Source organism: Astatotilapia calliptera, chromosome 7 (genome assembly GCF_900246225.1).
Source record: "Astatotilapia calliptera chromosome 7, fAstCal1.2, whole genome shotgun sequence".
NCBI classification, from domain to species: Eukaryota; Metazoa; Chordata; class Actinopteri; order Cichliformes; family Cichlidae; genus Astatotilapia; species Astatotilapia calliptera.
Window position 1 is genome coordinate 4,709,821 of NC_039308.1, and position 25,722 is coordinate 4,735,542.

Genomic DNA, 25,722 nt, shown 5'->3' on the forward strand with positions numbered 1-25,722 from the left:
CCCATCCTACCACTCTGCCCCCCCCTTCCAACCATCCACAAGCTTAATAATTCTGATCCACGCTCGCTTCTACGGAAAAGCACTGTAGCAAAATCTCGCCCCCCCCCCCCCCCACTGTTTTTTTTTTTTTTTAACCATGTACTGGAAATCAATTTCAGTACAGGGGAGGGGGGGGTACAGAGTTTTTTGTGACCAACTGGCTATCAGGCTAGTATGGGACTTAGAAGCCCCCCCCCCCCCCCCCCCCCCCCCCCCCCCCCCCCCCCCCCCCCCCCCCCCCTCATAAAAAGCAAAACCCGAGGCAGGAAATAGAACGACGATCTTCTACTGCTCATCATCCTATTATCAGTGTGGAGCGAGCAATCGGGACAACAGAGAGCAGCGGGGGTTGTGAAAGGTGATGTAGACTATTGGGGTACCTAGGAATTGCGGCGGCAGCCATCCAGTGATTTCATAGTTGTTTGATGCGAGGACTGGCCATGCAAGAATAGTTGAAAGCTCACAGTGTAAACAGATAAATAAAAAAAAAGAAAACATTATCAAAAAAATGCATTGTACATATTTTTTTTTTTTTTTTTTTTTTTTTTTTTTTTTTTTTTTTTTTTTTTTTTTTTTTTTTTTTTTTTTTTTTTTTTTTTTTTTTTTTTTTTTTTTTTTTTTTTTTTTTTTTTTTTTTTTTTTTTTTTTTTTTTTTTTTTTTTTTTTTTTTTTTTTTTTTTTTTTTTTTTTTGTCAGTGTTGGATAAAATGAACATTATCAAAGATTATTCTCTGCCCAGGTAGAGTTCACTGAAGCACGAGCAATTTCCTAATGTTGTAAACCTGCTCAACATTTGGCAATAAACCCCTTTGATTCTGATTCTGATTCTAAAATCAAGTTAAAGCCTGACACCTATTTTACACACAGTATAAAAACCTTTGAGCTGTCACTCGAGCACATCCTGCCAAAAACAAAACAGGGGGCGTGTGTAAGACTACAACAAACAACTTCAAGCTGTTATCCAGCAAAGAGGATACACGTCTGACTATTTAGCATCAGGGAGGCTAATAATTTAGTTTAATTTGATTAATATAGTTTTTTTGATTTTGTGAAATAATTTTATTTTAATGTAAAATAAAGTAAAATAATGAAAGCAGTGTTTGGAAAAGCTACGTTAAAAATCCTTGCACTGTTTAACAGTACTTGGAAAATCTAATTTTCATACAGGGGGTAAGAGTTTTGTCATCTGTATCAGTTGTAGCTATGGGGACAGAAGCCCCACCCACCTGCTCTTCATACTTTTTAATTGCGAGGGACGGCCAATCAGAAGAAAGGGTTAAAGGGAGGAGGAAATGCAGCTAGAATAGTTTGAAGCTCCAGTGTACGATAAATGAACATTATCAAAGATTATTCTCTGCCCAGGTAGAGTTCAAGAATAAATATTTAAAGGAGGAAATGAGCAGTGTTTTTCACGCAAACTAGTGAATTTAAAGGAGGATTCGTGGTCTGCTGATTATTTGATGGCGTCTGCGTCACCTGTTATCTTCAGCACAGACGTCCTCTTCGTCTTAGCTAATCAGTGCAACAGTGCAGTGTTTTGGCTTTTTAATTTGTGCACAAATTTTTGTATATTTTTTTTAATTAAATTTGTCTAATAAACCTCAAATTCACCTTTTCTCCCTGACCTTTGTCTTGTTGTGACATTTGAATTTCCCAGCAAAGTGTATGTCTGTGTCAACACGATCAGCATCTTCAATGAGGCATCGTCTGAGAACAGACCCCACTTCTTCACCCGAGCTTGGCCCCGATACTCAATGATGTGAAGAATATTTTCAATCAGGTCCTTGAGCAGACTAAGCAGAGGCTGACTAATGGCCAACTTAGCCCATATGTAAACATTTCCAGTGATGTCAGATTGTATAAGTAACGTAAAAATAGTTGAACAAACAAAAACAAAGTTATAAGCGGTGTCACTATTCATTCAGGTTTTTAATGTCCGCACAGAAAGGTTCAGTTCGAGCTGGAAACTTTTTCTTTCCTCGCCCCTCCCTTCCTCCCTCTCTCCTTCCAAGTGTGTGAGAAAACCCAAGAGTCAGGTCTGCCCTCCGTGTTGATAGTACACTGCTCTGTCTTGGAATGCCCACACTGCTGATAGCAGCGACTATTTATGGTCCCAGTGTGTGTGAACAAGGAACACACACACAAACTCTTCATAGTTTTCCTGTGAACACAGCCACATGTTCTGCTGCCTGGCTCACACTCTCACCATGACTCCTCCAAAGCTTTCTTCCATTTTTCCCCCCCAATTACATTTTTTTTTGTTTGTGGTGGAACTTTACTGGTAAATGTCCCATTAGTCAAGTTTGCAATATTGGTGATGATATTGTGATATGGAGCTATATGATCTTGCCATGCAGTCATGTGCTCCTCCTCTGTGTGTGTTGGTGCAGATGTGTTCACAGGGCTGTAATGTTGAGGTCAGGTGCCACATTTCTCCTCTGAAGCACATGACAACTAAAGAGAGCCAAGGGGCCAGTCGCCCTCTTAAATGGACCATGCCGCTGCAATGAGACTGTGCACACACTCAAAAACATGGACTGTCTAAAGCTCCATAAACACAGGCACCAAAGTAATCATGCACTGGGTGTTGTAAAGGAGTTGGACACTCGAGTACTGAAACTTTTCAGCTGCTTACTGATGGTTTTGTGTGTCTGCCTTTTTTTTTTTTAGAGTGGGAGGTGAGACGATTTTGTTGGTAGTGACTATAGGACACACTTTGAACTAGAGCAGGGCGATATGGCCAAAAATATTTATCACGATATATATTTGAAAATTTGCGATAACGATATAACCGACGATATAATTGATGCGAGACAAAATACAACTCCACAACATTACTAGCGCAAAAAGACAACCTTCCATTTATTTTCACTTAAACAAGAAGCTGGGTTTTTATGTACATTAAAGCTTTATAAAAATGTAACAGTGCAAATGCAAATTCCTTGCTGAAAGTTTAACCAAAAGGCATTTCCAGTAGAAATGGGCTGACATATCCTGAGCATAACCATGTATAATATCCACTGAAGTTAAAAAGAGGTGCTTTGCAACATTAAACTGCAGTGTGCAGTACGTATTTTTCGGACCATAAGGTGCACGGGATTATAAGGCACATTAAGCGAAACAAAGCAGTCAGATAAATCAAACTTTATTAAACTCATTCTTCTTGCTTCCTCCACTTCTGTACCATTGATTCATTAATGTTGAATTCTCTGGCAGCTGCTCTATTCCCATGTTGTTGCAGTATATTAATGACTAACCTCGTATTGTGGATGGATTATCTCAGTTGTTCTCCTGACTGAAGTTTGGTCCGTTTACAGCATCCTGCCATGCGATTGCGTTTGTCTCTAACTATCAGGAACTTTAACGTTAACTTTTATAAGTGGAAAAGTGTTAGTGTTCGTCCTCCAGCTTCACTGTTTATGTTATGCTAACATAGCTGTGTCGCTAGCGATCACGTAGCACATCATTATATACCAGCTAGCCCAACTTCAGTAACCCTACAAACGTCACTGCTGTTTAGTTTCCTGTCTTCATTTATGTTGGACGTGATAGCAGAGCTGTACGTTTGATTTTTTTTCAGAAATCTCTCAGTCAGAACATGCAATATCATGCTTAGGTAACTAGCGAAACTAGCGAGCTAGCTTCCTGCTAACTTCTAACTCCGTTAAATGTAATAGCTTTTGTTTTCATGGATGCCTGGAAGTTAAACTTTATAGTTACACCTGGTAAAGCAGCAATGCTGATCGTTTTATTAAAGATGAAAGAATTTAGACAGTTTTTAACTCTTAGTGATGCTGCAGTGTTCGTTTGACCTGAAGAATACGGAGTTTAGGACCCAGATTACTCCCAGATTTAAGAGCATCTTAGTCCGACAAATATGACAATAACAACGGCCGCTTGCATGTTCTGCAAAAAAATGTGCTTTGTCGTGTATCTGACGGACAAACACCAAACCAGTTCCACATCACGGAAGTTGCACCATTTTTACAAACCAATTCTGGTTCATTTGTTTCACTCAACAATCGGCCATGTGCGTATGAAAACAAAGGCACTGCGCATGCGCGTTTTACTCCCATTCTATCGCGATATGTCATTTTCCTATCGTTGCCTAACATTATACCGGTATTACCGTGAACGGTATAATATGGCCCAGCCCTACTTTGAACAGAATGCTTGAGATTTTAAGGTTAGCTGCTTTTGTGGTATCTGCCACTTGGGCACTTTTTAACATCACATTACTGCACGGTATTGTGCAAAAGTGTTGAGAACATGGAAAATAGGTACAACGATTTAACATCTGCAAACATACATGGAGCTACAATATATATGTGTGAAAAATAAAGCCTGTACAACTGTAACAAGTTTCAAAGTCAATATTTGGTGTGACCCTCTTTATCCTTGAACAGTCTGACCTCTCTGAGGCAGCTTTCTTGTAATTTCTTGAAGTAGTCTTCAGGAATAGTGCTCCAAGGTTCTTGAAGGACATTGAAATTTCTTATTTGGATGTTGGCTGATTTTTTTTTTTCTTAAATTCTCTGTGAGCATGATCCCACACTGCTTCAGTAACATTGAGGTCCGGGCTCTGGGGAGGCCAGCCCATGACTGAGTGTTCCACTGTGTGTCTTTCTACCGAGGTTTGCTTTAACAGCATTCACAGTGTGTTTGGGATTATTTTCATGCTATAAAATGAAAGTGATATTAATCTGAAGCTTTTCTAAATGATATAGCATGGCGGGTCAAAATCTGACTGTACCTTTCTGTGTTCACAATTCCACCAATTTTCACAACATCTCCAACACCGCTGGGTTAAACGCAGCCCCAATCCATGACAGAGCACCCACTGATCTTTACAGATGTTTTTGAACACACGGATGAAATCGGATGTCACTGTCCCCACATGCCAGGGCAGCGCAGTTCTGTAGTAGAAGAATTGACGAGGAAGCGGTCCACCTTTGCCAGTTGGGTTGTAGAGGGCTGTCTTTTTCTAGCTCTCTTTACAGTGATGTGGAAAAAACAAACCGCTTTTAAACTTTCAGTTTTCAGTGAGATCTTAACATCGTTCAAACGGCAAAAAGTTTTGACTTGATGGTACAAGAGGATTCATCCCAACCAACCAAGAGTTTGCAACAAATGCAAAAAGATATTTTAAAAAATTGCTTTGTGAGTTTTTTAACTCGAATGTGAATATTTTGTGCACTTTTTATTATCGCATGACTGTAAAAAAAAAAGATTGTCTATCTCTTTGAGCAGATTTTACCTTCGTGATATTTTAGCCACAAAGCAGTTAGGAGGGAAAATAACTGTCACATTAATGTGGAATGAAAATAATGATTGCAGCTGCAGTCCTCGCAGTAGTAGAAGTTCCAAATGTGTGTTTGGCGAGTAATTGCTGCTCGTTAGAAGCCCCAGTGAGAGTAGCTCGCAGTCATTAACTGCTGTTTTCCGGCCCTCCCCCATTTCTGCCTTTCCTTTTTATTTACCTCTACTCTTTCCTTTAACCCCTCCCCAATCTTTCTGTCGCCTCTCCAGAATCCCCCCAATCTCCCGTTTCCCTCTCCAAAATCCCCGTTTTCTGCTTCGCCTCAAAAATATCTGTAGTTTTATCTCTACTCGTTTCAGATAACCTCCCCCTTTCTTACCCTCTTCATTCTCAGCTCTCACATCACTCATTCACTCGCTCCCCCTCACCTTCCCTCAGAGGCCTTCCTCCCTCCCTCATTTCCCCCTTGCCCTCTAACTTTTGGCCCTTTCTGGCTGCAACAAGGACTCCTTAACAGCTCTACCTGAATCAGCCCTGTGTTTTATCACTTGAACAGAAAACTCACACAGTCCACATGACTGGATGTGACGTCGACTTCTGTTTACACTCAGTTCGTCATAGAGCACTTTTATAACAGGAAAGGAACAATGAACAGAGCCTATAAAACTGCACTCATGCTGGTCTTTATATCATTGTGAATTTATTCATGGAAATTAGAAGATTTAAACCAATTAGGAACTTACTGTGTGCTGTCAAATCGAGTCTTTAAGCCCTCATGGCAGTTTTCATAAGAGCTAGTGCTGTATCCTTTCAATTTCCAAAGACATTTTGGCCAATAATCTTGTTCAGAAAAAGAAGTCTTCTCAGCTTGACAACATTGTTTAGAACTAGTAATAAAAAGAAATAAAGTAATGCACTTATTCACATCACTTATTCATCAGCAACAGTGTTTCACTTTCAAGCAGAAACGTTCTTCTTTTGCTGCTTTCCTTCATCGTTTGCGAAGTTAACGTGTGGTTGTAGACTTGACTAGACAACACAAATAGATGTGACATTATAGTAGGTTAGTGTGTAATATGCTTCATAATTTTTGGAATTTAAGTCAAGTTAAAAGTCAATTAATTGAGAAAATCATTCAAATATTTTTTGGGAAAATTGAAAATAATTAGTTTCCACACTATGTACACCATTTAAAATCACAGAGTGACAACAACGTGTTTGTATCTGTTACCTATAATAACGACAACACCTCAAGTCAGCCCTACATGTCTGCCATACATCACAGTATCAGTTTATTATTGTAGGGTCTTTACCATACAATATATAGTGCCTTGAGACAACTGGTGCTGTGATTTGGTGCGATAAGAATAGAGCTGAATTGAACTGAAGACTGTCCTTTAGAAGGAAAAGAGCAGCAAGTAAGTATAAATGTTTGTCCATTTCTGGCTGCTTCACGGGGCAGTAGCAGTTTAAGCTACCTAAACTACCAGACCTCCCAGACCTCCCTGTCCCTAGCCACCTTCTTCAGCTCTTCTTCAGGGGCACCACTGTCCGAAGCCTGGGTCCTGGCTCTACTCTGAGGTCTCCTTCTATTTGGTCATACCCAAAACACCTTAATTTGCTCTTTTCCATGTGGAGGAGTAGAACCTCTACTGTGAACCTCTGAGAATCCCTCCATGAATCACGCCTTTATTGTGTTAAAGGAGCTTTGGTGATGCCAGCAGGTGTCACTTTGCCCCTGGTAGAGTCTCCCAAGGCAGATTGGTCCCGGGTGAGGGGCTGGCCTAAGGTTGATTTAGAGTCAAAGTGACCTCTGAAACAATGGACCATGTTTATCAGGCCTACCCTGGATCCAGGCGTGGGGCAGGTGCTGGTTGGCGAGCCTCTGGGGCCCTCAGCCTGAATGAGCCACATAGGCCAGCCCTCCCGTGGATTGTTCAGCCGCAGTGTGGATCAGGAGGTAGTGAAAGGCAGAGGGCTTAAAACCGGCTCCCGGGACATGTTTCACATGTCTTTGTTTATTTGTTTGTTTATAATTCAGTTTTAATCAGTTATTAAGGTTTCCTGATGAGCTTTCCCTCGCTGTCTCCCAGTGAGTCTTTTCCTGTTTCAATACGGTAGGTTCTGTTCATTTGATTAACACCAAGAGTGATGGAGCAGTGAGTGTGGTCACAGTCATAGAGTCTGAAAAATATCAATATCCAGCAGTAGGTTATTGATAACATGGCAGTTTAGCCCCATTATTACACCTACCCATGGAAAGAATGACAAAAATATGTTCGAAAGTCAGTCAAGTTTAATGTGTTGCTCTTCAAATGTTGTAGTTCTTTTTTAGCATTTTAACTTCACTGTCAGATGTTCTTTGGCATATTGTTAATACATCACATAACACAGAAAATTACATTATAATCAATCCGAAAATCTTTCAGTACATCAAGAAAAAGAGTGGTTAATCATCACTTTTAGTTTAAGGTTGTAAAAGTATCTTTAAAAATCTCATATAGGTGTGCAGCTGTAAATTCACACAGCACCATAAACACTGGACAATTATGAGCCATTAATTTGTTTGAATGTGTTAGTTTCAAAGACCCACACAGATAAAGTGTCGACTGGCTCATGAACTCCCTGACCTCAGATTTTCCCGTCTCCAGCTGTGCACACACCATCCTCTCTGCTCTCTGCAGATGTGGAAAGCAAGCAACAAGTCCTCTTTGCAACCAAAATGTGACGAAGGATTTCACAGTGCAAAAGCATTTCAGTTTTGTTTTGTGTGTGTGTGTTTTTTTTTTTGTGTTTTTTTAACTTGCCTCTGAAGTGTTAAAAGCAACCAGCTGAAATTGCCATTTTCACCTGTGGTGCCTGGCCTTGAACGAGGCCTTTGTGGCGTATTTCTTCCAGGTCCATAATACCCAACCTTTATTTCACACATTTGTGCCAGCACGCCGCTTTTCCCTCGCTTCCTCTCCCCTCCCTTGTTTTCTCAGCCTCCTTTTCTTTTCTTCCCTCCAGCCTCACTGCGTCTGGAAGCTGCTGAAGAGCTGAATGGTCAGAGCCAAGATGAAGTCATCGTGTCTTTATATCATTATATTCTCCTTTTACCTTTTTTAGTCACAGAAAACCCATAAGGGTGGGGCGCCGGGGCATAGATTGGCTGTCGATGGGAACAACACACACACACACACACACACACACACACACACACACACACACACACACACACACACCCCCTTTAACCCTGCTATGTGCCCACTCTTGCTCCTCCAGCAGGCCCAGTCCTTTCCATCCCAGTTCCCTCACTGTTTCCATGACACAGCTTCTTTAAATGGGCACAGTCACATTTTTTGGAGGGAGGGGGGGCGGGATGGTGTTTAAGGTGATGCTGACATTCGGTGGATAGTACTCCACTTTATGGTTACTCAGGAAATAATCATTGCTTGTGTGGTGCAATATGTCTATGTGGGGAAAAAAAATCTTTGAAGGTTCACCAGCTTTCATTTGGAAAATGCTGGTTTGCCACCTTCCCTTCATAGCCAACAGAAGACAACAAAGACTACCTGTGCTGTCTAAACCCGCCCCTTAATAAACCAGTGCTCAGCCTGTTTTCTAAGAGTGTAAATTAGGTTATTTATTGCAGCTACAACTGTCCAGTTGCAGGTTTTTGAGGAACTGCTCATCCAAACATGAATGAGTGATTTGAATCATTTGACACAGGAAACCAAAGACATAATGCAATATCATGTTTGAGTTGAGAGGTTTTGTGTTAGAAATAGGCTCGGGCTCCACATTTAATTCGGTTCAATTTGCACTTGGCGGCAGCAGGAAGAAAAAACTCCCTTTTAACAGGAAGAACCTCCGACAGGAGCAGACTCAGGGAGGGGCGGGGCATCTGCTGCGACTGGTTGAAGTTCAGGGAACTGAGAGAAAAGACACACTATTATAATCACTAAACTTAGGGGTAAGAGGTTGAATCCAAACAATCCAAATCATTGATAGTTTGTCCCCTTTATAACTATTGTGTGCTGGGATGATGTAAAGTTAATGGTGTGGCGGCTGTAATTAACTGGTGGGCTGCCCAACTGCAATAGTTGGAACTGGAGCATTTGTTTAGGTGGCTTGCTAGTTGGCACAGACCTTAAAGAGGTTTGTGCTTCTGTTTTTGTGGTAGTTCATTTATTAGCACCCACACAGTCAACTTAGAATCATGCAAATGCAACAACTTAGCAAAATGCTAACATTAAGGCTTCAACCTGTATAAAGTCGCCGCGTCCATCTTTTATATACAGTCCCTGGTTTGTGTGTCATCTCTCCACACATGTTGGAGCAGAAACACAAAGTGTTTTTACCCAAAATATGACAGTGGGCCTCATGGCACTGCACATACTCACTCACGTCCTCAGCAACACACCCAGCAAGTTTGGCAGAGTGTCGATCAGCTGTCCATCAGAAAGGTCGTGAATCCGCCTAAAAGTTTTTCTAATTGATTTCGGGGGGGTTTTCTCCCAAGCGGAGCTTTTTATGGCTAAATAGCAGCGTTTTTATTTACAGCAGCACCACAACATGTTGTCATGAGAATGAGGAGCACTCTGCTTGGTGGTGCAGGGAATGTTGTTGAAGCTGCTTGCGACACACCTAAATCGTCCCTTTTGATAAAAATCTTCTGCTAACTCCTAACAAGCATCTTTTCAGCTGCTTTTCCACTCATGCTAATATATTCCTGTATGTGTGTGTGTGTGTGTGTGTGTGTGTGTGTGTGTGTGTGTGTGTGTGTGTGTGTGTTCCCCCATAAGAACATACACTGACTGACTGTTTGTCATGGACAAACTTTCCACACCATGGCGCACACATGTTCTTTTTTTTTTTTTTCATTTTCAGTGTGTATGTGTGTGTATGAGTACAGGCTGAGTAAACCCCACAGTGGTTTCCAGGCCCAGGGTGAATAAAGGTGCCTTTTGTCAGGCGTGGGGTGGGTGGGGGCCAGGGAGGTGGGTGGTGTCCAGTCTGGAACAAGCATGAATGTTCCCTCAGTTCCCTCAGACATCGCACTTCCCTGCCTACTTTCACAGCAGCGCTAGAAGAGAGCGAGAGAAAGGAGGCGGTGGTGGAGGAGGAGGACCTTTGGGTGGGGTAGGGAGGAGGTGAGCGGGAAGCTGGTGGGGGGGTGGGGCTTGCATCCAGCCAGTGAGCTCATTGGAACAGCGTTGTTGTTTTATCCTCCTACCGAGCGTGTAGTTTTTGGAAGGCATACGAGCCGCCGGCCGGCCAGCTCTCTCAGTCGCCCCTCAGTGCTGAGGCAGAGAGGAGCTACCCCACTACCCCGTCCTCATCCACCTTTTCTCCCCATAACCCACACATACACCCTCACTTAGCCACAGATATCGCTGAGGGAGGGAGGTCGAGCAGAGACTTGGTCGCGACAGTTAGGAGCACCTGTATGAGTTTTTCTCAGTTTTTCTTCACCCACCTGAGCTCTGATTGGTTTATTCACAACATGTTGTGTGTTTTTGTTTTCCACAACTTTTTTGCGATGGTGGCGACGAGGACCGAGAGAAAACCGGAGCAAAAGCAAGCTATGAGAGGAGACACTTAAAGGTGTCCTAACCGGATTTGTTTTCTCTCTGTGTTCCCCCCCCCCTCAGCCATCCGGTGCTCCGGTGGAAAATGACCCTCTGGGCCCGCTGCCTCCTGGATGGGGTGAGTTCATCTAACGCACGCACACATGCACACACTTCTACGACTGTTAACAAACTCCAGGCAAAGACAAGAATATTCTAAAATCGTCTCCAGGTGTGCTAGATTTACAGCCTGTTTGAAAAGAGTGATTCTGCCTCCCTCACCGGTCCTGCAGGTAGGTTTGGCGACACTCAAACTACCTGACGTGAACCTTCGATTTAATGGTTCAAAATGCGCTTTCCTTATGTGCGTGCAGCTGTTAGGTGGAGGTGTTGGAAAACAGTTGCTGCACGGTGAAATTTTCCCTCCCTTTTACAGATCTCAAAGCACATTTTTGGAGATTTCAAACCTTTCTTCTGGTTCTGTGGCTATTACATTTGTCCTGAATCACTGACCTGTGAGCCAGCCAACTGTTAATTGATTGATAAATCCCTCCACTGATGGTGATTTTCATTCCCGTGTAGAAAAGCTGGATAAAGTGTCTCATGGTTTCTTTTCAGCGCTCTACTCATTTATCACTGTACGCTTTCCTTTTGCTCTGAAATCCACAAATTACAGAGGGCTGCGTTATTGATGGGGCTCTTCATCATCCACCGCTGCCCCAAAAGAGCAATGTAACCGGAGCCACGGCGAATTGTCCCCCGCACATTCATTCATAAACGAACACTGCTGGCGGCTCCCGGTCCGCCAACATTTTCACAGACTTCATCACAGCCGTGTTCTCTCCAAAAATAAAAAATAAAAACCCCCAGCTTTCTGCCCGTGATGCCTTTTCAACATGTTGCGGTACCTCAAAACCTCAATTACATCGCTGGCTCTGATTTGCTTCTCGGGTGCGCTTTTTTTTTTTTTTTTTTTCTCATCTGCGGTTGCTCCGATTTGAAAAAGAGAAAGATGGGAGATGGAGGAGAAAAGAAGGGAAAGTGGCAAGTGGGGTGGTTATAGTAAAGTGGGGGGTGGAGTGAGTAGGAGTTGCAATGCGAGCACTACTGTTTCTGAACCCTCCACACACTCCTGTTAATGAGAAAAAGATGTCAGACCAGCGGCGGGAGGAGGAGGATGGGGCACCAGTGTACACTCTCTGCTGTATGTCTGTGGTCACTCTGACACACACACACACACACACATATTTTGCTTTACCCCGGTGAGGTATTTGGATCACCCCACAGCGAAATGCCACAAAGACTCGCTGCTTTTCTCTCATAGCGGCGAGATTTTTTTCTTCTTCTCCTCTCGGTCAGGTGATCCCTCTGATCCCGTCGAGTGTGGAGTTTTCCAAGAACCTCTGAGCCCACTGAGCATGCTCCTTCTGCCCCATTTGTCTCCACAGAGAAGCGTCAGGACAATGGCAGGGTGTATTTCGTCAACCACAACACACGGACGACGCAGTGGGATGATCCTCGGACCCAAGGGTGAGACAGCGAGCTGGAAAATATCTCTGTGTGCGTGCATGTGTTGGCCTGCTTGTTAGGTGGCGTGCCGCTTTGGGTGTTTGCTCATACTCAAGACGTGGTAGTCATGCACAGTTTAGTATGACAACACAGTGACTCATCTACATTATGATATAAACACGAGTAGAGTATTATCCCCGAGAGGAACATTTATTTCACAGCCTGACATAAGTTAAAAAAAAGCAGCTTTACCTCACATTATGTTGGACACAGGTCTGATGCGCTGTTGGTCATCTCGCTCACTTTCCTGATTTTCCTCTCGTCTCACCCATACTAGTTGACCCGCTGACATTTCAGAGTTTGAGCCTTCTTTGCATCTTCTTTTGGAGATTCAGTTGCTCTCCTCGGTGTGTTAGATACACCTTTGTTGCCATTCTAGATCTTTTCTAGAATCCTAAAAGCATGATTTTCTTCTTGTAAATTATTCATTTTTTAGCATGCAGCCAACTGATTATTTTCCCCTTCCCCTTTTATAGAGTCTTTGATTCAAATTTTCAGGCTAGCCAAGCAAAGCAAAAACACGTTAAAAAGACAACGTTTACGAAAAGGTGAAAAGCTGTGTTGTTCTTCTTAATTTTCATCCAAATTGGTTTGAAAAGTGAAAAACGCTGTTCCCCCTCTGCATTTCTGCAAATTCCTCGGACAACAGACAGATTTAAAAGCAGGCACTTCTTAGTAAGTAAAGTTTATTTATGCAGCACTTTTTAAGACAGGAATCTATTACAAAGCTGTATTAGCATCGTCACCTCTTACTGTGAGGTGGTGATGCCACTGTGTTAGCCTAGCATCCGGGAACACGATAGAAAGGAAACAGATTCACAGGCAGATCAGGGCGACTGCTATGAAATTTATTGTGATTAAAAAATATAGAGCATGTAAGAAAAGAAAAAAAAAAGTGGCCATAATGCGTTGGAGTGCATGGATTTGGTGAGAGACTCAGTCAGAACTACACAAAAGCATACAAAAAGAACAATTACTCAGATTAATATCACACTGCTGACACCATTTATACATCCGTATTTAATTTTAAATGATCAGGTTTTCCGTCAGTATCGTTGCACTCCTTAATAAGTGTGTGTGTGTCTGTGTAAAGTTGAAACCATTTCACAACTAAATAAAAGATCAATCAAATATCGCATTGAACAAATAAAAAAATACACTTTGTATTTTTTAAACACGGGGTGCTAAACTTTAACCTAAACACAACCTTGACCGTGACAAAAGTTTAGAGTTTTAGACCTCGGATCAACACAGTAGGTTTAAATAGAGCGACTAAAGCATCAGGGAAAGAAAACTGCTTTTCACCTTAAAGCCAAACATGCTGCTTCTGTGTCCTCTAAGCGTTCTTGTGGTTTGAAGCCACCTGAATAATCAAACCTACCATTGCCATGCTCATAGGAGGTAAACTCCACTGTGGCACACCGGCGCAGGCTTTCTGGTTTTAGCACGAGTTGGCAGGGGAAGGTATGTCAGTTTCATCCCCCGAGACGGGGCCCCTCGAGCCGGGACCGCGCTCACTGCCCTCTCCCCTGTTGCAGGATGATCAAGGAGCACCCCCTGCCCCCGGGCTGGGAGATGAAGTACACCGCCGAGGGAGTCCGATATTTCGTGGACCACAACTCGCGCACCACCACCTTTAAAGACCCTCGACCTGGGTTTGAGTCAGGGTAAATATTCTCTCAGCCCTTTCCTCCCAAAGCTGTCACAGGCCGAGGCAAAGACTTCCTAATTAAATGATCATTCGACACTTTCTCCAAAATATTTAAGTGATTTTTGCCTCGGCCTGACATAACTGCATTGAAAATATTAAGTCACACAAGCCGCTCGTTTGGTGAAAACCTGAAAATAATCTTTTTTCTAAACTCCCATCATCTTTGCTGTTCCTTTTTATCCATTACCTTTCCTTTCTCTCCTGTTTTGAATATTTCTTTGAGTCAGAGAGAATCAGTGTCACAGAGGATCTCAGAAAACTCACACACACACACACACACACACACTGCTCTTCCCCTCAGCCTGTGAGTGTTTGCTTTGCCTTGAAGCAGTCTCAAATCCCAGAATGTGCAGATGTGCGACAACACATCCACTGCAGACTGCGCTGGCATCTGTGTGGGTGTTTGTGCTTTTCTGTGTTTCTGCATGCAAGTGTGTATTTGCTTGTGTGGTCAGTGCTGAAGACGTGTGTGTGTGTGTGCATCGGCGAGCTGCTTTTCATGCAGATATTTGCACGTATTTTTAGGCTGCTATTTCACAGAGGCCTCCTTCACTGTTTTCTTACACTGGATCCTGCAGGAGTGTGCGTCCGCGGCCAGCGCTCTGCTGCTGCGGTCGCCATTTCCTAACCCAAACCGAGATGTGCCTGGCAGCTCGGCAAGCACAGACCCGACGCATTAGAGGCCTCCTTCTTCTTCACTCCCCCCCAAATCATCTGTCTAACTCTACTTCTGCTTCTCAGCCTCTGTGCTGCTGACAAGGCAGATATCCACTGTGTGTGCGTGTGCGCATACAGTGGGTTGGTGGAGCTTATACTAACACAGCTGCGGGGCCAGGCTCACCTCTGTCTTTGCGACTCAGACACTCGAGGGCTGTAGAGCTGATGCAAATTAAGTATTCCTCAAAAGAGGACGCCAAATTTCTGTTGGTCAGCTGACCTTTAGAGTTCTGTTGAAACTTGTAAAATTGACCAACTTTCTCTGTTTTCTGTGTGTGTGTGTCTGTGTGTGTGCGCGTGCAGGTCACGGCAGGGCGGTTCACCAGGCGCTTACGACCGCAGCTTCAGGTGGAAATACCACCAGTTCCGTTTCCTGTGCCATGTAAGTGTTAAATAGAGTCTGTAGCCACAATAAAACTCCCCACTTTGCTCACCTTGATTATTGCAGTCTGGATCTGTTCACCCAGAGAAGGAAAAAAAAGCATAATTCACTCTAAGACTGGAAAAGTGTGGCCAAAAAATATATTTTCAGTTTTCTGGACGACTTGGTTTTCAGGCAGTTATTTCCTCTCTACATAAACTCAAGACAAAACATCACTTTCTTTATTAAAACTGCACACCTTTCCTCACGAGCTACAGCAGTATAGGGCCAAACTAGAGAGAAACTATCGTTTTACACATCACAAGCATTATTGCATAGACCGTTTAGACTGATTGGGAGTTGAAGGCTACATCTGCTTGTGCACATTCTAATACTGTAGAAAGAAAACCTGTGAGATCCTGATAATAAGGGAAAAATGTCAGTTTGTGGCGTTAGAGTGCTGCCACTTTCAGTCATTACCGTCATAGAAGCGCAGCTGTTTACTGGTGCAAGCCTTTGAACAGGAGAACAGAGTGCACGTTCAGAATTAGAGAGTATTTCAAAAACGGCAAGATTTTTTTGGTTTTAGCCTCATATAAAATCTTCGAGTCTTTGACATTCTTAACGCAAAGTTGGACTTTCAGGAGGCTTTTATTTTGTAGTAGACACGGCTTTAGGAGCATTCACATGTTAGCGGCATGTGAACCAAACCAAACTGATTGGCAAGCGCTTTATATCTGTCAAGTGACATTTCCGCTGTGACTGAACTCAGACTGAGCTAAGCTAAGCCACATGATGTCATTGTGGTTACGGGGAGGTCTTAGAGGGGGAGGCATCCATGGATCCACAGACAGCTTCAGATACCGTCTCGAAAAAAGAGAAAATCTCAGGTTGCATATGTAGGCATCGTTACCAGTTTGTTTATACTTATGGTGTCTGGAAAAATCTTATTACTAGCTTCTATTTAAGCCCCCTGGATGAACTGGAGTTAGTTGGTATGCTCCAGCATCAAGCTCTTCCCATCTGTCCTGTCAGTCTTCATTTAATCTCAGTGTTCTGATTCATACTCAAGAAGATTTGATGAAGATGCCATAGCTTTATTTTAAATGTATTTGCCATTTTGTTAAAAATCTTTAAAAGTTGAACTATGTGTGTCTGTGAGCCATAGTGTTCTTCACTTTTTGCCGCTTTTTATCCTCCGTATACTTCACACCCAGCAGCCTGAGACTAAAAAGAGAAACATCAGTAATGAGATGGTACAGATCAAGCAGTGACGTGCTCTGTAAACGCTGTACCTGTTTTAAATGCTGACACATGTGAATTGTAGAAAGGGATTAGGATTGGGATTACAGAAATATCCCGAGGTTTTCTTCTCGCCTTGATGGTGGTGTTCTTTTTTTTTCTTTTTGAAATGTGCAGTCTAATGCCTTACCCAGCCACGTGAAGATCTCTGTGTCCAGACAGACGCTGTTTGAAGACTCGTTTCAGCAGGTCAGAGACGGATGAAACACACTTGTTATTTTTTTTTGTTCTTCTAGTTTACATAATGGTAACATTTAATAACTACATCTTATCTTATCTCTGCTTTGCATTGGTGCTTTATGTTATATAGAAAAACACTGTGATAAGGAATAAAGGGTTTCTGTGTGGTGAATTTTTTGAGGGCTTTTAATTTGAAAGAGCTTCTTGTATCAGGAGAATCATTTAGTTACTTTAGAAGCGAGTCTAGGAATGGCTGAAAGTGAGGCCACTTCTTGGACACCATCAACGTCTAAATAACGTGCTTTGTCATCAGATCATGAACGTGAAGCCATACGATCTTCGTCGCCGGCTCTACATCATTATGAGAGGGGAGGAGGGGCTGGACTACGGTGGCATCGCCAGGTGAGAGCAGCCTAAAACTCTTTCCTGCAGCTTCTCTTTACATCTTCAAATTCTGTCATTTTATATGGGTTTGTTAAGCTTGTTATGTAATCCAGGGGTTTTTAACGTTGGTGATGGTGTATTTCGTCTGTTCCTGCTGCTTCTCAATCTTTGCACCAGCTTCCTGTTGGGTAAAAAAGCAACGGAAAAACCAGTGGTGTTTAAATGACTGCTTTTCAAAACTTGCGATTCTCTGAAAATCTTTGTTTTCTGCATTGTTCTTCCCCCAGCTTCATTGTTTTATTTTAAAAATTGTCCTCTACAATCTTTTTGTAAGTAAAGTGAGAAAGAAATTTTGTTTTTAAGGTCAATTTCCTGCAAGATAGGGCATCGTTACAGTTTCCATCCTGACCCTGATGGTGGTAGCGTTGTCACCGTTATGATGCCTAAACCTAGACACAGTGATACCGATGTGTGTCTTTCCAGCCTGTAGATGCAGTAACACAATGGCGCAGATTTTAATCTGTTGTTTTTGTCTGAAATTGTTACAGCAACATCATTTTGATATAAAACTGCCTTTTCTGCCTTCTAGAAGTGCAGACGTGTGTGATAGTGTTGGGTTACTTGTTGCTCTCTCTCTCACCCTCTCACAACATTGCTGTCCTCCTCCATCTCTCCATCCGTCCATCACACGTGTCCATGCTGCCCGCTGCGTCTGCTGTCACTCAGGTCTTCCTCTCTGTACATGTTGTTATTTTTCCTCATTTTGTTCTCTTTGGTTTTGCATTGTGTCTCTGTCTCCGGTGTCACGTCAGTGGTTTTACCCTATGGTAGGTGACATCATGCTGTTCTACCACAGGGTAGAACCACGGACGGGATGTTGGGAGGTGTCTGCGTCCGTCAGTCCATACACCCTCCTCCCTAATATTCCCAAAGGGGAGAGGGCAGGGGCCTTGGGAGTGCTTGGTTCTGGTGCTGCAGCTGGTGGAGGGGGCCCTCATTCTCTCTAACGTGCATCCTTCCACAGTCTGTTTGTGTCTTTTTATTTAGTTCTACCTGGCTGTATTTATCCTAAATGTTATATGTTTTGTCTCCATGTAATTCATGTGTCAGATTTGGCTTGTAGGATGTGTTTATAACTATAAATGTACTTTCTATTCCCATCTAAACCACTTCAGAGTCATAAGAAAAATCTTCTTTTTCAGTTAAAAGAATTGATTTAGATTAATAACTGGTCAGCGAGATCCATTATCAGAAATGAACATCATCTTAAGGATCAGCAGAATAAAGAGAATTAAACCCAACCTTATTTGGTCTTCTATTTGATTTACACGAGGCATCGATGAGCTTAAAGAAATCATCGTGTCTACAGGACATCAGTATTAAGCCGTGCCAGTGGACTTTATGTTTGGCAGTAATTTTAGAGTTGAGCTTGGCAACACCTTGTAATTGGTTCCTGTCTTTTTGACAAGAAGATTAAAAGCAGCAAATGAGTGAAAAATGAAGACGCTGGAAGTTTAGGATGATAAATGTCGTAATTATATGCTGCCAATGAAAAAAAGCACCTCGTTCTCGTGTGGGAGAAATGCTTTTTCATTTTCCTGCTTTTCTTATAAACTCCCTGTGATCATGTGCTCTTCTGTTGACTGTACAGCTAGTATAGAATGTGTTTTGGGGTTTTTAAAATAAAATAATAGTTTTGAGGTGTTTAATTTCAGTGTTGTATGTTACTGTTAGGTCCCTGCAGGATGACAGCCTTGTGTCTTCCTCTCGTGCATTCACGTCCTCTTCTCCTCTTCCACAGGGAGTGGTTCTTCCTGCTGTCCCATGAAGTCCTGAATCCCATGTACTGCCTGTTTGAGTATGCTGGCAAGAACAACTACTGTCTGCAGATCAACCCAGCATCCTCCATAAACCCCGACCACCTCACGTACTTTCGCTTCATCGGTCGCTTCATCGCTATGGTGAGCTGTATTGAAATCGCACAAAAACACAGTTCTTTTGTTACATCTGAGCCATTTTTTTTTCACTTGATCGCCACATACGGCAACATTGTATCCAGATGTGTTTAAAGTGAAACCTCAGTTTAATAAACTGAAGCGACGCTCACGTTGGGAAAGCCAAAATGCAGATGTGATGTAGTTGAGACATTCCTCTATCGTGTTGCGATCTTAGTAATATTGTTACTTTAGCAGCAAAAATGGATTTCACTGCACGTATGTAGGCTTTGTGTGTTTAACTAACCTTTGTGATTAGATGACTGCATTTCTAATCTTTGGTTAGCTAGTTTTGCTCACTGTTTAGAACAGATATCACATATTTTGGATTTTTCCTGAAAGTGCGTCACATAAAAGTCATTCCACAGGCTGTCAGCCGGGAAAGCTCTCGCTCAGAGCAGGTTTCGTTTTGAAGTAGTTTGAAGCATTCATGCACGGCATTCTGGGGTCAACTCAAAAAAATTTGTAGGTCCCAAAGCCGTCACCCTCCACCTTCCCCTCCATCTGCTACCCCACCCCTCACCCACACCATGACTTCACTGCCGCACCCAGCCCACACCCGGCAGCAGCTGCCTATATTTAGCCCTAAACTGCACATTGCTGACTTTCCTCACAAAGATCGTTGTCTCTACCCACTCCCAGCTCCCAAAGCCTCTCTGACTTTATTTCTCGTGTCTTTTCCTTACCTGCTTTGCTCTCACTTCGGTCACCCTCTGCTCTGCTTCCACAGATGCGGTGGGTCAGCAGGACAGGATAGTCTGTGACTGAGTCAGTGAGCGTCTGTGTTGTTCTTGGCTCATCGTAGCTCTGAACTCTCACAGGGTTTTTAACATTAAACAGCTCCGTCTGACTGAGTGTGCTCTCTCTGAAAACACACACACACACACACGAAGGAAAGATTAAGATGTGGTTTGGAGCCGTTTGTGGTCGCTGCACATGTTTATGTCCACGTCTGAGTCTTAATGATTTGCGTTGTTCTTGTGGCTGCAGTGATTTCAGAAATAAAAGCCCCATTCATTTTTTCTGCAAGTGTGATTGGCTGTTAAAGCGTTTCTAACACTTGAATGAGCTCAAAACGGCCCCCGTGTGAATCATCAGCATGGCGCGCGTCCGAGATGAAAATATGTGTAATTTGTCGGGCGTTAATTTGAAACATGTGCAACCAGAGTCCATAAAAAAACACTAATATCGCAGAATTACAGCAGGCCAAAAATAACCTCCCTCTGTCTCTGCTTTGTTACATCCAGGAACTCAAACTTGCGCTATCATCAGCCTAACCCAATTACATTTTATGAAATGTGAGCGGTGAACACCAGGTGGCGTCTCTTATTGTGGTTTCTAATGTAATAAATCCTCCCTGCAGGCTTTGTATCATGGAAAGTTCATCGACACCGGCTTCACGCTGCCTTTCTACAAGCGAATGCTGGACAAGAAACCCACTCTCAAAGACCTGGAGTCGATAGACCCGGAGTTTTATAACTCCATCATGTGGGTCAAGTAAGTAATGCAGTTATGATTCCTCTGAATCTGTGCGCTCTGGCCACCTTATGCTCACAAGGGTAGAGGTTGGCATGTGAGTTAGTTAGTTTTAACTAATAAAAGAAATGAACAGTAGGAGTCCAGGTGAATAGGTCATACTAAGCCAGTTATATCCAAACAACAGAAACCTGGATGCAGGAAGTCTGAAAGTCTTAAAATGCCTCCCAAACCACATTGATATATCAAGTAATTGTTAAATGACTTTTAGTTGACAAACCAGCTAAAAGCTTAGCTGATAAGACTCTGAGATGCTGCTCTGTTACATGTGCTGCTGACAGTGCTGATCACAAACAGTGGAGTAGGAGCGCCCTCAGCTGGACAGACTACAAAATTTATCAGACCACCACCTAATGTGAGGTTTTACTCTAAATTAGGGATGTCAAGGTCATTTTACATCGAGGGCCACATACAGCCCACTTTGATCTGAAGTTGACTGAACAAGTGAAACTCTGTCAGTGTAAAGAAGTTTCAGTACAAATTTAATCCCTGAGATGTCTTGTTATAAGATTAGGAAGTGCAATTTCAACAATACGCCTCAGTTTCTCTACACGATAAATGTGTAAAATTACAGAAAAGGTTCTGGCAGCTGCCCAGCCTGTCCCGTATCTGTAAAACATGAAGTTTTTGTTGATTCACAGCCACTTTTATTCAATTTTATTAAGATACATTTCTAAACATGGTGAACAGAAGCATGTTTATCTGTTGCTACTTTGAGTGATAATGACTCTCAGCAGGAAAATACAGGTAAAAAATTTATGCCCGCCTTTACATTTTCTAAAGGTATCCAGTGGGCCAAATTGCAGTTTTTGCCAGGCCAATTTTGGCCTCTGGGCCTTATGTTTGACACCCCTTCTCTAAATTAACAGTATTAGTAAATACATAAAAAAAAATTTTTATATTTCTGATATTTTTATATTTTATGTATGAACTGCCACATAAAGGAGTTGGTGTCGCAGTTTGTTCCAAGAAGGCTGCTGGATTTAGGTCAGTCTTGCAGGCGACACAGAGAGGACGAGGTGCTAATGTTTTTAGTTTCATTATGTGTGCGTCTGTGTTTTCAGAGAGAACAACCTGGAGGAGTGCGGTGTGGAGCTCTATTTTGCACAGGACATGGAGATCCTCGGGAAGGTTTCCACTCACCAGCTGAAGGACGACGGGGAGAACGAGCTGGTCACCGAGGAGAACAAGGAGGAGTACATCAGGTCAGTAAGCAGAAATGGGGACAGTTGGGCTGATGAAGACGGATGAGCGTAGGAGAAACAAGGTCTGTGGTGGAGAGCAAACCATAAAAAGCAGCCTCTTTGTTCACGCAGCCTGCTGACAGACTGGAGGTTCACCCGCGGGGTGGAGGAGCAAACCAAAGCCTTCCTGGACGGCTTCAACGAGGTGGTGCCTCTGGAGTGGCTTCGCTACTTTGACGAGAAGGAGCTGGAGGTGAGGAAGACTTGTATTTATTGGTGTTTAGGCTTAAAATGTCATGAATCCAGCTGTTAGCAGCTCGTTTTACTTGTGTGTGTCTCCCAGCAAAAATCACACCACGTGAAAACGATGCTTCGTGTTTTGCCTGATCGCACCATCAGGATCCGTGTGACACTGATATTTTGTGAATTCAGTGAAAGCCTGAGGCAGTTTAATCTCACACCATGTACTCAAATAAAGTTATTTGAGTGTAAATGTCTCAACCTTTTACACCATTAGCTTTTCTTTGAGGGATGGACCTCCCTGCACCCTTATTGAGCCGTTTTGACACCTCTTTAGAGATCAGTAAAGACGTGGTGTGACGACCATCAGAATAGTTTCCTGGGTTTTCCCCAATCATAGCTTTAGTGAGCTGTATAGGCACAGACCCTCGCTGACCTCATATGTAAACATTTTGTTCTGGAAGCAGACCTAAAACAACAGAACTCAGAAAAGAGGAACAGAAGGGAAAGAGTTCATGAGCCAAGAGAAAAACCCCCAAAACAAGCTGGTGGGGGGTAAGCTTGGACTTTTTTTTCTTTCTTTTCTTTTTTTTTGAAAAGTCTGAAATCTCATCCGACTTGAGCTGCAGGAGCCCCGTTTATCAGGAGGAAATGTGAGAATTTGGGCTGTAATCAGTAAAGTTTTATAAAGGACGTCAGGGTTCTGTACCACCACATGCAAAAATGTCTCTGAGCACACAGAGTGAAGTCACATGTGAGTAGTTTAAACTCCAAATTTTAAAGTAACCCCCCCGTCTTTGTCCTTTTTGCAGCTGATGCTTTGTGGGATGCAGGAGATCGATTTGGCCGACTGGCAGAAGAACACCATCTACAGACATTACACCAAGAACAGCAAGCAGATCCACTGGTTCTGGCAGGTATGGGCCTGTAAACACACACACCTACCACGCTGATGCTCCTAGGAAAGCGCTGACCTGAGCGTTTTTTCTGCAGGTGGTGAAAGAGATGGACAATGAGAAGAGAATCCGTCTGCTTCAGTTTGTAACGGGAACCTGTCGGCTGCCCGTCGGAGGGTTCTCCGAGCTCATAGGTACTGACTGCGTTTACAGGGACAGGAGTGTCCTGGTTATGAGGATTCTCCTGGTTTTAATACTGTTGTAAATAGATCTCTGCCTTTGCATGGAGGGACCTGTGATGTTTACAGACACTAACAGGAAATTCTCAAGCAATTGTAAGGAAATTGAGCAGACATTTAGCTCCAAACCAAAGTGCTGAAACAAAAGCTTTTCCATGCTGCTCTGGGAGCTGGAAATCCCTGAGCATTTTCATAAGATATAATAAAATTACTCACTTTCTTAATCATCTTCAGTTTGAGTTTCTGCTATGCGAGTCGGCAGCATTCAGCTTCCTGTTCAGGGTTTGAGTTTTGTTTGTGTGTGTGTGTGTCCTGCAGGAAGTAATGGTCCCCAGAAGTTCTGCATAGACAAAGTGGGGAAGGAGACTTGGCTTCCAAGAAGCCACACATGGTAAGATGCTGCCTCATGTTCTGCTTCTCCGAATCATCCATTTATTCATCGTCTCCCGCTGATCTTATTTAGGGTCGAGGGGGCGGAGCCTGTTCAAGCTGTTATAGGGTAAAAAGCAAGGTGTTTATTGAAGCGCTCCTCTGAAAAACTTAAAAATAGCCTAAGACTAGCAAGGTTACAAACGAGAAGGACAGCTTTACAAACCTCACAGCGGATCACCTGCCTCCATCACCCTATCCCAACATCCTCCTCTGTCACATCAGTCCCTGCATGTCCTCTTTCCCTCCCACCTGGCAGCTCCCTCTTCCACATCCTGTCTTCAGTATATCCACTATCCATCCTCTGCACTCGTCTCTCTAACTTTGTCTCAGCCTGAGCTTTTCCTCTGATGTACTCGTTTCTAATCCCGCCCACTTAGCTCACTCCCAATGAAATTCTGAACATATTCAGCTCGGCCTCCTGTTATTTTGTCATCATAGCAGCTCTCGCAACAATCTTATGAACCTATCCTTCTGTCATAAATCACCCCTGACACCCATCTCCACCCTGCCTGCACTTTCTTCTTCACCTCTCTCTACTTAAATCACTTTCCTTAGATTACAGTCTTTTCACAGTACAGAGAGCTGCCGCTCTGAGGCTAAAATGAATGTACAAAAAGACATCTGATAGACAGATCAGCAGATTTAACTAAACGTCTTAAAGTGGACTCATTTCACTCAACTTCCAGCTCCAGGTTTTTATTCTGGGACTCTACTAGAGCAGCTTTGCATAATTTAGAATCCTTCTTCATGTTGTAGATGGTCTCTGTGCAGTCCCTCAGGTCATCGTCTGTCTGAAACGAGCAGCTATTCCTGATAAATTCACTTTTTTAAAGTCACATAGTATTCAGAACCTCCCTGACAAGAGTCACATTTTTTATGCATGTTTTACCATCTCAGGACCGCCCCTCTGTCACCTTCACCTCCTGGATTAGTATCAGGAGAAGACGCTTGTATCTTAGCTGTAACGCTTCTGCTACATTTCGAAGGGAATTCTCGTTTTAAAGGAGAAAGAAAAAGACAGTTGAAATTTAAGGACGTGGATTCGGACAGGATTTCAGCTACAAAAGTAATTTCAGCTAAAAATACACATGATCTAAAATGAATTAAAGCCACTGAGCAGGGCAGGTAGGATTTAAAACGGTTACTACAGGGGGGGAAAATAAAAATCAGGATTTCACTTCCTCTGTTTGAGCTGTGAGCAGCCTGGGAGCGTTTAAAAAAAATAGATAAATGTCACCCTGAAGTTCCATCTGTAAATCCACGCTGAGGTGTAACTCTGTCTCCTCCTCCTCAGCTTCAATCGTCTGGATCTGCCTCCCTACCGAAGCCTGGAACAGCTCCGAGAGAAGCTCCTGTTCGCCATCGAGGAGACGGAGGGATTTGGACAGGAGTGAGACGAGGAGGCAGAGACGGACGACACTTAAATCGACGAATAGTTTTTTGTTATTGGTCTTATTTTGCGTTTGTTTGTTCATCACAGGGCTGAGGAGTCACCTGTCAGCTAAACAAGCCCTCCCTGGGCGAGGATCATGTTAGTGAGCTAGTGAGCTGAATCATGGGATCAGGCTTGAGGCACAGGAACACAGAAGAGTGAATGCTTACGTGTGTGTGTGTGTGTGGGTGTGTGTGTGGTTGCTCATGTTAATGCCATTGTGTATTTGCATATAAATGGTGTGTATGTGTGTGGATTAAACAGGATGACCACTCCCCCCCCTCCTCACTCACTGCTTAGAACCGCACCAAAACCAGACGACATGATAGTTTTAATGTCAGCAGCGACTCACAGCGACAGCACAGCTACCCGCAAATGCAGTACAACATATCTACCAGAGAGACGTACATTTTAAGCATATTAAAGCAGCGAGACGGCAGCGTGTGAGAGGAAGCTGTTATCGTGAACTAGTGCGCCTCTGTTACAGAGGTCAGAGAGATGAGATGCGATTTTATTTTTTCTGTTGATTGTGAAATTCAGTCGATTTCTCCTGTATATAACTCAAATAAATGAGATTTCAGTCATAAGATGTTTGGGTGAGGCTTTCTTTTTAAAATGCTTAATCCAGTGTGAGTGACGTAGGTTCAGCATTAATTGGTTTACTGTGCCGTGCAAACAATTCGAGCCACCCTTT

The 25,722-nt window shown here is 43.1% G+C and overlaps 1 protein-coding gene across 4 annotated transcripts in view; it reads left to right on the forward strand.

Moving 5' to 3' along the window:
• wwp2 (WW domain containing E3 ubiquitin protein ligase 2) overlaps nt 1-25,615 on the forward strand; it is a 64,028-nt gene extending 38,413 nt beyond the window's left edge. For 3 of the 4 annotated variants that reach the window (XM_026172618.1, XM_026172620.1, XM_026172621.1), the window contains exons 11-24: nt 10,936-10,990; nt 12,300-12,381; nt 13,959-14,087; nt 15,152-15,230; nt 16,629-16,700; nt 17,005-17,093; nt 18,877-19,036; nt 20,433-20,566; nt 21,670-21,810; nt 21,922-22,042; nt 22,842-22,946; nt 23,023-23,119; nt 23,483-23,555; nt 24,891-25,615. In XM_026172618.1, the coding sequence (XP_026028403.1) occupies nt 10,936-10,990; nt 12,300-12,381; nt 13,959-14,087; nt 15,152-15,230; nt 16,629-16,700; nt 17,005-17,093; nt 18,877-19,036; nt 20,433-20,566; nt 21,670-21,810; nt 21,922-22,042; nt 22,842-22,946; nt 23,023-23,119; nt 23,483-23,555; nt 24,891-24,990 (1,437 nt within the window). In that variant the 3' untranslated portion in view covers nt 24,991-25,615. The remainder of the gene's footprint in view (nt 1-10,935; nt 10,991-12,299; nt 12,382-13,958; nt 14,088-15,151; nt 15,231-16,628; nt 16,701-17,004; nt 17,094-18,876; nt 19,037-20,432; nt 20,567-21,669; nt 21,811-21,921; nt 22,043-22,841; nt 22,947-23,022; nt 23,120-23,482; nt 23,556-24,890) is intronic. The other variant, XM_026172622.1, reaches the window with a different exon arrangement.
• The last annotated feature ends 107 nt before the right edge of the window (nt 25,616-25,722 follow it).